The 12608-nt window shown below is 38.8% G+C and overlaps 1 protein-coding gene across 1 annotated transcript; it reads right to left on the reverse strand.

Annotated features, from left to right (window-relative positions):
- Positions 1–3380: 3380 nt before the first annotated feature.
- ogfrl1 (opioid growth factor receptor-like 1) lies at positions 3381–12257 on the reverse strand. The gene is made up of 7 exons (XM_067528881.1): positions 11913–12257; positions 10701–10787; positions 10504–10582; positions 10156–10234; positions 9865–9931; positions 8633–8778; positions 3381–6579 (listed from the first exon to the last, which is right to left on the reverse strand). The coding sequence occupies exons 1-7, from the start codon at positions 12087–12089 to the stop codon at positions 6030–6032; spliced, it is 1185 nt and encodes a 394-aa protein (XP_067384982.1). The 5' UTR covers positions 12090–12257; the 3' UTR covers positions 3381–6029.
- Positions 12258–12608: the final 351 nt, after the last annotated feature.

The raw sequence follows: 12608 nt of genomic DNA on the forward strand, positions 1-12608 counted from the left end.
AGGCTGTCGTGTCTTTCTTCTTAAGCCGTCTCTCGTGATGGCAGCAAGCTTTCTTATCACACTCCTCTTATTGTCTGCCAACTTTGTGTAGAAAGCTTGTTCCACAGAGTTTCTTATTCACATAATGTATATAGCTTCTGGAGCCACTCCAGCTCCCCTTCACTGAGAAATGTAATCCTATTATTCAGCTGTCAGATCCTTGGACTGAAGAGTCAGATTGGATTTCTTTCTTGAGTTGTCTCTGGAAGGCAGATACATCACATAAGCCAGTGGTAAGTATTGGGCTGGTTGTGAACACAATGAATTAACAAAACACACATTCTGACAAATGAAAGTAGTCATAGCATGTCAATTTGGTGAATGCATTTCCAAGAATATCTGCTGCCTGCTGCATTTTAGCCCTGCTGTAGGTAATTTGTGTGACTACTTGTTAGCTGGCTATTCGTCACGTCAATGGTTTACACCTGCAAACAGGGTGATTTATCTCCTGTCAGGACACCAGTGAAAATAACAATACAACTGTCTTTAAAAACAGATGATGGCGGAACAAAACAACGTTTTATGCACATAACGTTCAGCAGTAATTATTGCAGGCCTCCAAGCGAAGCCCATAACTGCTGTGATCACAAGTGAGACGTGAAATGATGCTGCAGTTATGGATCCTGACGATGACGCCTTAGCCAAGTGGAACAGAAGCTGACAGGATGCAAAAACCTCAAGTAAACAAGGCCATTTTTGTATTATGTGGTGCAACATTTGCTGATCCACTCCACTTTTACAATGTGTATGAAACAAGTGCTCCCCAGTGGGTATGAACAGTAAAAAGGAAAGTGAGACAGATTTAAAAGGCAACTTCACCAATCAACTTGCTCTCTATGGCTTTAGTTTAGGGTGTTAATGTACATTGATGCTTTAAAACCTCACTCCGACTTCCCTGTACTAAAATATTTCTCAGCTTCTTGCTGAAAGGCAACACTGCGAGGGGGATGTGGGAATGTAGTAAATTTATTTGTGACGAAAACAAGGGATGAATAAAAAAATCTAAAACAGAAACTAGGCCGAATAACCGTGAAAGCAAAAAAAACTAAAACACATCAACCAGGGAACTTAACAATGAACTAAAATACCAAAATGTGAACACAATATCTAACAGAGTGAAACTAAAGACTATTCCAAAAACACAGAGGGCAAATGCAAAATTGGGCTAGAAGAAGATACTAATTATTACAGAGTAAGTCTGGCTAATGACAAAACGGGGCTACCAAGAAAAACAAAAACACCAAACCTCACACCGAAACCAGCTAACAGAAGTCCATACGAACAAAAGTCAGGAGTCATAAAAAATAAAAAAACACGAGACAGGGAAAAACAAATATGAAACTTGGAGAAAAATTATTGCACAAATGACAAAGACAGTGACCTGACAGAAAAAGAAGGGGAGAGCTGGGTTTTAAAAGGCAGGGGAGCAGGTGAAAGCAATTGATGACTGTTGATGACTGGTAAGCTGGAGAAATTAACTGGGGACAGGAAGTGGAGAAAAAGGGGGACAAAATAAAAGTCCAGGGCAGGAAGTGACTGTGAGGGCCAGATCATGACCATAGTGTGAGCAACAAGATGACATAATCTGAATTTGAGGTTCCTCCAAGTGATGTCATCTGGAGGCATTTTTCAGCTGGAAGTAGGGAATTATGTTGATATAGGAAAGAAGTTTAATAGAATTTATGTACATGTACTATCTTAACTAGAACCATAAGAAGCGAGTTCAAAATCGGTGATCAGAGTTTTGCAAAAACTAACCATTAATATAAGAATTACTTTAAGCAGGCATTTACTATCTTGTTTTGCTTCAATAAACCACTTACACACAGTGGCTTTTGCCTTTGATGCCACACATGGGCTGATAAGTTTATTAAATGCATAATGTCTTATTGCTGTGCTCCTGGTTGGTCTGACAGGTTATTAGAAATATACAGCTCCCAGTTTGCAGTGCAGAAAAGAGCTGCGACGCTGTGATGAAGGAGACAGAGCTGAGCATGGGTTGGTTCTGGAGGACTTCAATGAGTCCTCTAATCAGCCTGCTGCCAAAGGGGCAACTATGCAGAAGTGCATGGAAACTTATGTCATAATAAATATTTCACAAGATTATCATCAAATTACAAAAAAACTGTCAATTCTGAGATCTGTATGTCCTTATTATGAGATAAAGTTTCCAAACATTTTTTTTTCTTTGTGAATAGTTTGTTCTCGTGATGTGATAGTTTTTGATCCATCCATCCGTTATCTTTTAACTTTTTATTCTGTTCAGGGTCACAGGATGCTGGAACCTGTTCTAGTTGTCAATAGGTGAGAGACAGTGAAGATCAAACCGACTACATACACAGAAAGGTAACAACTGGCAGGTAAAGGTCAAAGTCAACTGATGATCTGAAAGGTGCTATGTTCTGTGTCGATCCAATAAATGCCATCTTTAGACTTTAACCGCGATGTGTTCAGTGTACTGCAAAAACAAACTAGTTGGGCTTTTGTTCTTCTTGTTGTTTTTAGAGGGGATTGTATCTTTTATGACCTGTATTTCTTATCTTCTGTATTCTGTGTATGGAATATATTGGATTTAAATTTACCCCAAACATCGTCCTTTTCCTTAATAATGAAATTGTTTATATATAAACTTTTCTGACTCAATTATGTGAAAAATCCTAAATAAGCTATTTGGCAATTTAAAAAAAAAAAAAACACACTTTACTTTCCAGTGTTATTTTGTTAATGTCACTGTTAAAAATATATATTTTTTTAGAGATTTAAGATTAAGATTGGCTTCAAAAGAAGGATCTTGGTTACAATCAGGACTGAGGTCGACTTCGCTTGTGTGCATAATAACATTCTTTCATTACAGATAATGGAGTATCAGAAATAAGATGCTAAACTTTAGGCTGGAAACAGCTTTAATACAGCAAACCAGTCGCTACAGTCAGCGCTAGGATTCTGTCATCATTTTTTGAATAGTACAGCCATTTTGTCTTTGTTGTGCACTGTGGCATGGACATGCATATTAATACTTAATTAGCTCCAGTCAGATTAAAGTTTATGACGTCTGTGATGTTTTACAAATCAGGCAGGTAATGTTAGTCGTATAAAAAAAAAAAAAAACTTGAAAGTGAATCCCTTTGCATGTCTAATCTTCTACTGTGAGTTTATTTCACTGTGTAAGCTGTTCAGGCTTTGGCAGGCAACTATGGTTTTCTGGCTCTAATCACTGAGGTTCACCTCAATCAATGACAATATTCCTGTTTTCAGAACGGCTCTGCACGGCGCAGATGTGCAGCCGCCAATCTTCATCTGCGTGTTTTTACTTTAAAGAAAATCATAGTTGACACAAATACTAGTTTCACATCCCAAGTTTTATTTGTGCTATGTGCGGCAAATTTCACATTTGAGGGCAACTGTCCTGCTTTTGTGGTGAGAAACACTGAGAAAACACTGCCGTGTCCAGCAAGCATAGTGAATATTCGTCCATTGAACAATCACATTTAATTAATAAGCCAAATACATTTTCAAGTATGATTAACCTCACCACTGTATCAGTTCTTAGGAGACTTATGTTTGCTGTTACGGTACATTAATACTTATACTGTACTGTACATACACAACATACATATCAAAATTCTGTACAAAAGCAGGATGTACAGGAAATTAGTTGAGGAAAAACACTTCTTACTTACAGCATACAGATAAACATAAAAATACAAAAGAGGCACTTACGAATCAGATACGAACATACTCACACATATGTACAATATATTAAAAAATTCAAATACTTGAACCCATCTTATCACACAATTCACCTGAAAAGTTATTTTTACAATTATATTAGATAAACTTGGCTGGCGAGCGATGTAAGAACCTTGTGAACTAGTGCTAAACAAGGCCTTCTCCTACAGGAAGAACGGCTGAAGAAGTCAGGAAGAAGTGTTTAAATTCAAATCATTCGCATCCCCTGTTGTCTCACACCCAACATGGCTTTTAATATTGCATCTGTCTATTGCAAAGCAAGAACTGATTTCAGGCTAATATTCTCCTTTTAATTTATGAAACTAAACACAAGCAAGATGATGCTGTCAACTTCTGATATGCTGCGGGTGATAATCCGACTTAACAGCTTCTCAGAGATGAATGTAAAATCAGCTGTAAAACCTGCCTTGGGAAGCTGCCAGTTGTAATTTAAAAAGAAAAAAAAAGATGTTTTAAAGTAGAAAGTTCAGTTAAATAGTGGCTACATGCTAATGCTCCAGCACTACAGACCTAAGACACATTTTAAGATGCTGACTATCTGACAAAACATCAGCAGTAGCACCCAACAAGCCTCCCTCTAGAAGCATGAAATTATGAAATGCATATGTGGTTCATATCATTTTGCCAACTTATTGCAAAGTCTACACAGTATGAGAACAATCATATCCGTAAAGCTCCTGACCATTTGTTAATACCATAAATCCATGATTCATAGAAACCACCAGCGCTTTCAATGGGAAGACACAGATTGTCCAAAAAAAAGTCCAACACACCACACATCACATGAACGTAAGTCACGATTCACAACCTTCATGGTGATAACAGTTTAAAACAATGTCCACTGACAGAATATCATAAATGATTTCGGGCATAAAATCATAGTAGGACTGTCCCTTTTTAATTTATAATAGCATTGTAACATGGAGAGGGGGGGTTAATTTACAACAGGTTATGTTGTTTACTCGTAAAACCCACCCATAAAAAAAACTCTTGGATGTCATGTTACTCTAACTGCACTATTGCTGTCTGCTTTGTTAAAAGAAACTAGCAAGCAGCTCTGGAAAAGCCAGTTGACCGTGAATACAAAATCTAAAGTATGATCAACAACACGGCATAATCTGAACGGAGATTCCTTCAAGACGTGTCATCTGGAGGCATTTTTTGCAGCTACGAGTACAGAGATATTTTGTTCTAGGGAAGTCAGAGGGACGTTTAATGGCATTTTTGCTTATGTACTAACCAAACTAGAATCAAAAGAAGCTAATTCGAAACCAGTGGAGGCGCCACAGTTGAGCAATAATGTCACCATATTTTTTTCTATTCTTAACTGTTTCTTATAGATATCAAATCACTAACAAATGTTTTTGATCTATCTACAGTTGCCAGAGGGAGTTGCTACTTTCGACTTATAGCTAAAAAGGAATTAAAGAGCAGGTAAATATTGAGTTGTGCCTGCTACTATTAACAAAGTCTCAAAGTAAGTGGTTTTGAAAGTATTGCTATGATAAACTAGCCCAGCGCTGCTCCTGATGTCACATCACATAATAATAATAATAATAATAATAATAATAATAATAATAATAATAATATTAAAAAGCTCCTTCATCTCTTACTTCACGTACAAATTCATGACTTTACAGTCCCTGTACTAAGTGGATCTCCAGCTACAGTGTTTAAATATGCAGGACCCATTACCAAAACCAACAGACCACCATCGAGAACCCGCCTTTGTTTCTCCAATGTCTTTAAATAAGCACCTACTGTACACTTCACATCTGCTACAGTTTAAACATTAAATAAGGCAAACTTCTCTCTAACCGTTTTGTCGGCTTTGCAGCTCTGACGAAGAAAAGTCTTCCGTCACATTTGGGTCTCCACTACTTTGGATGGTATTCACATCTGGTTCAAGGCTATTTTATTTAGCTTGGGTTCATTTAGCCTAGCAGAATATGACCTTAACCTCCCCAAACACAACAGTCCTTTGTCTCCATCCTAATACAGTAAAATTTAATATCCTTTACTAAAGTACTGTCATAGTTTATGGTAAATTCCCTGATCTGACTAGATAAGGGTTTTTGTTCTCTTGCCCTCAGTTTGCATTAGTGGGGTCCACTAAGAAAAAGGTTCTGGCGTAATCAGTATGATTTGTTTCTTTCCATACAATTTAGTTGGTACATTTTAAAAAACGTATTTTTTTTTTTTTTTGCTTTCAGGGCCTGATAACGATCAGACCCTATTCCTTACAAAGGAACGATATCATTATACTCATTCCTCTCTCTTCTAGCTCCAGCCAGCAATGATGCCCCTTCCAGTCCAGCCATGTTAGACTCAAGTCCTGTGCAGGCCTTCAGTCCCCCTGCTTTCAGATCTTGGCACACCGCTGCCTCCTGGGGAGACACAAAAATCCCACTATTTGCTGACATGATGCTCTCCTCCCCTCTCCTGTGGTGCTCTGGTGTTGGAGCAGGTGCTCTGATTCCACTACTTCCAGCAACAACACTACCTCCACTACCAACACTTCCACCTCGCCTTTTCGGTGTTGGGCCCCAGAGAAAGGCATGGGCGGGCCTGTAGTGCTGGCGGGCGAAGCGAAGCAGGTGTCTACGGGTGGCTGGCAGACGGATGGTATAGACGTAGTACTCCAGGACACTGTGCTGCATGTTAGGGAGAGTGTTGTGGCAAAGTGACTCCTCCAGGAAGAGGCGAACTAGTGGAGCCTTGAAGGCCTCGTAGCCGAGCTCCCCCAGGGACTTTAGGATGCGAGTGATCCGCAGGTAGTTATGCTGGGACCTTCAAAGATCAGAGGCATGAGGTTAAGAGATTTACTGGAATCTAACCAAATTACAAAAAATGTTGCGATATTTTAATGCATTAATTTGCAACATCATGCATAAATTGTGGAGAATTGGTTGATATAATCGCAAATACTTGACTACAAACTGCTAATAGTCAAAATGTCAGCTCTGACAATATAAAATGACACCTCATATCAGTAACAGATAAAACATCATAATGATAATGTGAATCGACAAATAAACTGTATTTTCAAATAACAGTATTTTCCAACCAGGCAAACCAACATTTAACTTCCACTGCGGTCAGATAATGCCACAAAATTAAGGTCTGTGGGTTTAATGTTAATGACAGAAATAGGTGCTAACGTCGCATTAGACAAGAAACCCGCAACCTTTCTAACTATTCATTGCAGAGATGACCAGCTATGGTTCAGTTCAATGCTCAATGACTCATAGTTATTGCAGGCAAACGAACAGCCCTGAATCTTTCAAGCTGGTTTTAATAGAAACTTAACTATTGATGCATCTGACAGTTGTGTTTAAACTATTATGGTTTTCCAAAGTGTCCGTGAATGTTTTCCCTTGAAACTACACTGTAAATAATGAGGGCTACGCTGTACATCCCCCTCGTTCTTACCTAAGGCCCATATGAAACCTATCGGTCAAACTCGCTGATTGAGGTCTGGATATTTCAGATTCAAAGTCTTTTAAAGATAAATGTCACTCTTTGTTCCTCTCTGATAGTCTTTGACTGTCATAACGTAGTGATTCTGGTTCCTTTACAAGTTGTGGTTGGAGTTAACGTGGAAGCAAATTTGTACTTTGCAGATTTAACAGCTAGAGTATTTTTGCAGTTATAAAATTTAAGACAATTTGATAAATAGTTGTCATTCAGACAACGTGGATTTGTTCTTGCTAACATGGATCATGTTTGTTTTCATCTACGTTGTTTTTAAGAGAAACAATGTTGAGAAGAGGGTAAAAGTGTTGAATGGAGCAGGTTGTGGTTAACTGTGTTTAAAAAAAAACGCATAAATACACGGTTTGCAGATTTTAATATGTAATATGTGAAGCTGTAACTTCACCAACTAACAGCAGCCGAGGGGTAAGTATAGAGAAATGTTTGGTCTCTTGAAACAAAGGTGTAAATCAGCTGGGCGCATATCACCAATTTTGGGATTGGGATACACGTTATGCAATTATAATAATTCACCCTTATTCGGCCATTTTCATTTGTGTACTCTGTTTTATACTATGGCTTCCATTCATCATACAATGTAAAGTCCTCCTAACGTTCAAAACCCTACACACCTTGGCTCGTATAGTGTTTCCCTTTAACTATAAGTAAAAAGCCATTTCCCCCTGTTGCAGGTCAGGAGAACAGAAAAAAAATAAAAAAAATTCCTGTAATTCTGATTTGTAATTGTTGTAGCCCGGTGATGTTTCATATGTGCCTCAGGTGTGTATAAGTGTCTAAAATACACACTTATACACACCTGAGAACACAATATAAAAATACAAATGTGTATTTTATGGGATCTTAAAAGCACAAAAACGGAATGAAATAGTGTTGTGCAGCTGTTTTATAGTGGAGACGTTGTTGTAACGCAACAATAAGCATCAGATGCTACGTTTTAGAGGAGGTTTGTGCTTATAGGAAGTATGGTAATAGCACTCGCTCGGTAGAAGGAGGAAAACATGCATTAATAGCACACCAGAACACGTGATATTCAGGAGATAGCTAGAAAACACAAACTCTTCTCTCAGACCGTGAAACCATTCAAATAGCATCTGAAAGGAAAAAAAAAAAAAAAAAAAAAATCACCTTTCAATGACCATTTAACCATCTGTTTGTTGATTTAAAACATGTTGTTTCCAATTTAGCTGCTCATAGAGGAACATTTAGGTTGCATAAGATTTCAAATAATAGCCTTGCTCCAACCCACGAAAGCAGCAATTGGCAACCAATTAGCAATTCTAGCTGCAATTTTATACCCGTAAGCTGCTGCACAATGTGCTGATGTGTGTGTGTGTGTGTGTGTGCTTACTCATTAAGGTGCTGGAAGCGATCCTGCCAGTTGGAAGCCCGAGCAACATTCCCACTCTTATCCACTAGTTTGATACCATAGAAGTCCAACATCAGGCAATAGGCTGCCAGGAATCTTCTCCTCGCTTCCCGAGTGCTTTGGAATTCCTGACATTATCCAACATAACAGATCAGACACCAGCAGATAGCAACACGCTCGTATGAGAAACATTTAGTTAAAGACATGAACATTTAGTGTATTAACTTAATGTTCATTTTAATTGCTGTTGATTTTATTTGGTGAACTTTCGGTGGTTGAACGGAAGAAACAATCAACAATGTGTTTTTGTCAGGTTCACAAATATTTGGACAGAGACACAATTGTTGCCATTTTGGCTCTGTAAGAGACCGTAATGGATTTTGAATGCTGAAACACTAAAAACGTGCTTCAACTATAGGCTGCTTTAAGTGCTTTCTCTGAAAATGTGTATGTAGAATTTACTACAATTTTACTCAAGGGCTACTTGAACAAACTTGGTCACTTAATTCTCTTTTTTCTTCTCCAAACACAGCTCTAGTTTTGGCCTTCCATCAGATTTAATTTTAACTTGATGCTGTTGTTATGTTTTTTTCCCTTTTTTAAAAAAAAAACAAACTCAAAATATTCTCCACCATCCATAACTGCACTTGCTAATGTTGCTAACAATGATCTAGTAATGTTGATAATGTGCTGTGATTGAACTGCTACGAAGCCAAAGGGCAACTGGCTTCACTTGCTGTAAACCCGGCTAATCCCAGTCTGACAACGGCATGACAAAAGTCTCATCTGATTGGTCAATTCTTCTTTTTTCCTTTTTTAACAAATGCAGACGCCAACTTCAGTGTGGTCGCCTCAGTCTTTTTGCGGACATTCACAACACAGGGGAGCTGGTTTGCTTGTTGTAATATGCTCAAAGACTAATGGGGAAGAGATGACAGCCAGCAAGAGCCCAGGAGAATTCGCAAAAGTGTTGAACAAAGTTCTTTTATTAAAACGACAGAAAAATAAAAACATTTGTTCTCCTGGTTGTTCTCCTTTCTTTTTTGGAAGGGTTAGCTCTGATTTGGCAGACAATCACCTCTTAACACTTCTTGATTATTGTATTTCAAATCAATTGTGGTGGTGTGCAGAGCCAAAAGGTTGAACATTGTCTGCCTGTCCAAATACTTACAGACCTCATGTATACTGTGTATAGTTTACGAGCGTGGTCTTACTTTAATCTCTTCCTGAGTCAGTTCAGGTGCGTAGAAGTTGAGCCCTTGTTCTCTTAATGGGAAAAGCCTGTAACACAGAAAAGGGGAGGAGGCGGGTTCATGACACAATATAAAAAATACATATATTTTTTTATGTCACAGTGATGTATGTTATTGTGACTTCTATAGAAAAGTAGAAGCCATAATAGTATACAACATAATACAAAGTCCATCACAAAGTGATGATGTAATAACAAAGTAAAACATTATTATAAACATGAGCAGAGGTGCAACGTAGCCCAAATGTCTTACCACTGAATGTAGTTGTGGTTCTGCTCCAGTTTGTCATAATCGCCTCTCCACTTAGTCAGAATCTCCTCAATATATATACCTGAGCAGAAATAGAGCTAATTAGCTGCCAAAGACAATGAATGTGTGTGTGAGTGACGCGAGAGATTGGGAGACAGACACAAGAGACAAAACAAAGAGACAGTGCATGTTTAAACATTGGATCAGTGCACTAATCTGCTGGTGTTTCCCATTCAAACAAGACCTTTAGCCAAACAAAACTGACTAAACCCGGGTCAAGTCCGCTTCTGTCTCCAGTGGCAAGCGGTGTGTGTGTGTCTGCGTGTGTGTGTGTGTGTGCTATGAGCTCACCATCAGGTACTAGAGGGATTTTGTTCAGGTAGAAGCGGAGATTACGATACTCGTTTGGCTGTCGCAACCTTCTGAAGTTCTGGAAACAAACAAACATGAAAAAGATCACTATGCATCCAGACTTTTTGGTAACAATGGCACCACAGTTCCATAGGTTTTGTTTGTGTGTGTGTGTGTGTCTGTGTGTGTACATATACCGGGTAGCTGTGACGGTATTTGTAGAGGTCCCTGGCAGCATAGAAACTCCTTTTCATCTTTGGAACAGACTCTGGGGAATCACTCAGCTGAGAGAGGACGCGATCACACAAACAACATAAAGTGAGTAAAAAAGAACCTCATGCATGTCTGGAATAAAAATATCTTTAAACCGAGGGAGTGTGGCCCATCTGTCATTTGACCAGTAGCTGATTTAAAAAGCGATGACTTTTATTTTTGAGGTCAAAGCCTGTTATCATTCACCTCCTTTTAAGCAAAGGAGGACAATTCACATCACCGCTGCCCTGCAATCACCACAAAAGGATTCTAGAAACTAGATCAGATTCTCAAATAATATCTGGGTCATGCTAACTTCCACTGGTTAAAAAAGCTGTTACACCTGACCTAGTCCAGCATCGTGTATCTCTATATCTATCTAACTATTGCAAAATCGATATTGTTTAAAATTTTTGACTTGCGTGGTGTGTGTGTAAAATGTTACACACATTTGTAAATTTTGTTTTGTTTTAGTTTTTTTTTTTTTTTTTTTACCACATCCTGAAACTAACTGAATCTGAAATTTAAACTAATCCCCCAAAAAAAGTGAATTAAAGATCAATAGTATTCTAATACCTTACTATTTAATACTCTGGGTGGTTTGGTCTTAATCGAAGTGATCATAATTAAACAATAATTGATCTAATTAATTAACTTAACTACATGCTCTTCATTCAAAAGGCAGCGTTGGAAAGCAAATTTAATTATTAAAAAAATGTTCATTAACAAACAAAAAGGTGTGACACTGTTGGCTAACAGTACCATACGACGTATAGACTTATCTATTCTATAACAATTCGATCAACATAAAATGAATAAGACGTGGTCAGTTTTACAGTCTGTGTGTGTGTATGTGTGTGTTAAAGTAAAAGCTGTGAGTGTCCTGTGCAGTAAATGCTACACTGAGGTGTGATGACGGGGGAAAGTTCCCACCGTGTGTCTGTCATTAATTACAAACAAGGTTTGATAAATTGGCCGTTTTTTGAATGAAGTTTGGTGTTAGCTCGGAGCTCTCTGTTGTCCTTTCTGTGTCCTGGCCTTGTCATCACTGTTCGCTGCCGGTGACACGCGTTGCCGCACCGTCCCCCCCCTCTCTCACCCCCATTTTCCCCTTAATTGCATCTCCCACACGGTTGATAGCGTAACCTCCACTGTACCTGCGGGGACGTGTCTCCGGCGGTCCGGCCGCTCTCCGCCGTGCTGACGGAGTCGGAGATGCCGCTGTCATCTTCACCCGCCGGCTCGTCGCACTCCGAGTCCGACCCCCACGTCGAGTCGCATTCCTCAACGGTGCTCGGCTCCTTGAAACGCCAGCTGCCCAACAGATTTCCCATTTAAAAAAACATGCAACGCCTGCTCTCAGTTACTGTCCTATTCTTTCCACAGAACACTACATAACTTCCCTCATAACCTGATTGTTTTTTCTTGGTTTGATCTGCGCTCAACGCGGAGTATTTAAATGGCAGAAGAGGGAATTTCCACAACAGCACCGATGATGCGCGTTTAGCTAAGGAGGGTGATTAGTGCCACAAGAGCGGCAGCAGTCGCTCTTAAAGCTACAGTACAAACATGTAGTTTGAAGTCCAACAGCTTTAAAGCTTGCTAGAAATATAATCAAATGAATTGTTAAATGCTAGATAGTGCAGGTATGTCAACAGCAACTGAAGAAGTAGAAATATGCTCTTTACTGTAACAGTAACAGTAACACTTTACCTGATTATTAACATTAAGGTTGGTAGTGGTGGATCGGTGCTGCTTCATGTTTCGGGGGGGAACATTAAGAAATTATTGGTAATAGACATAAATGATTGCTTAAAATTGTGATTTTTAATTCTATAAACTACTCAGATTGA

The sequence above is a fragment of the Channa argus genome, chromosome 1 (assembly GCF_033026475.1).
Source record: "Channa argus isolate prfri chromosome 1, Channa argus male v1.0, whole genome shotgun sequence".
Taxonomy (NCBI): Eukaryota; Metazoa; Chordata; class Actinopteri; order Anabantiformes; family Channidae; genus Channa; species Channa argus.

Bases quoted from the DNA above. Each gene is read 5' to 3' on its own strand.
- ogfrl1 (XM_067528881.1), bottom strand. From the start codon at position 12,089: ATGGGAAATCTGTTGGGCAGCTGGCGTTTCAAGGAGCCGAGCACCGTT. The intron at 8,779-9,864 runs GTAAGACCACGC...GGATAATGTCAG, and splicing joins TGACTCAGGAAGAGATTAAA to GAATTCCAAAGCACTCGGGA. The intron at 6,580-8,632 runs GTAAGCACACAC...TGATCTTTGAAG, and splicing joins CGCTTCCAGCACCTTAATGA to GTCCCAGCATAACTACCTGC.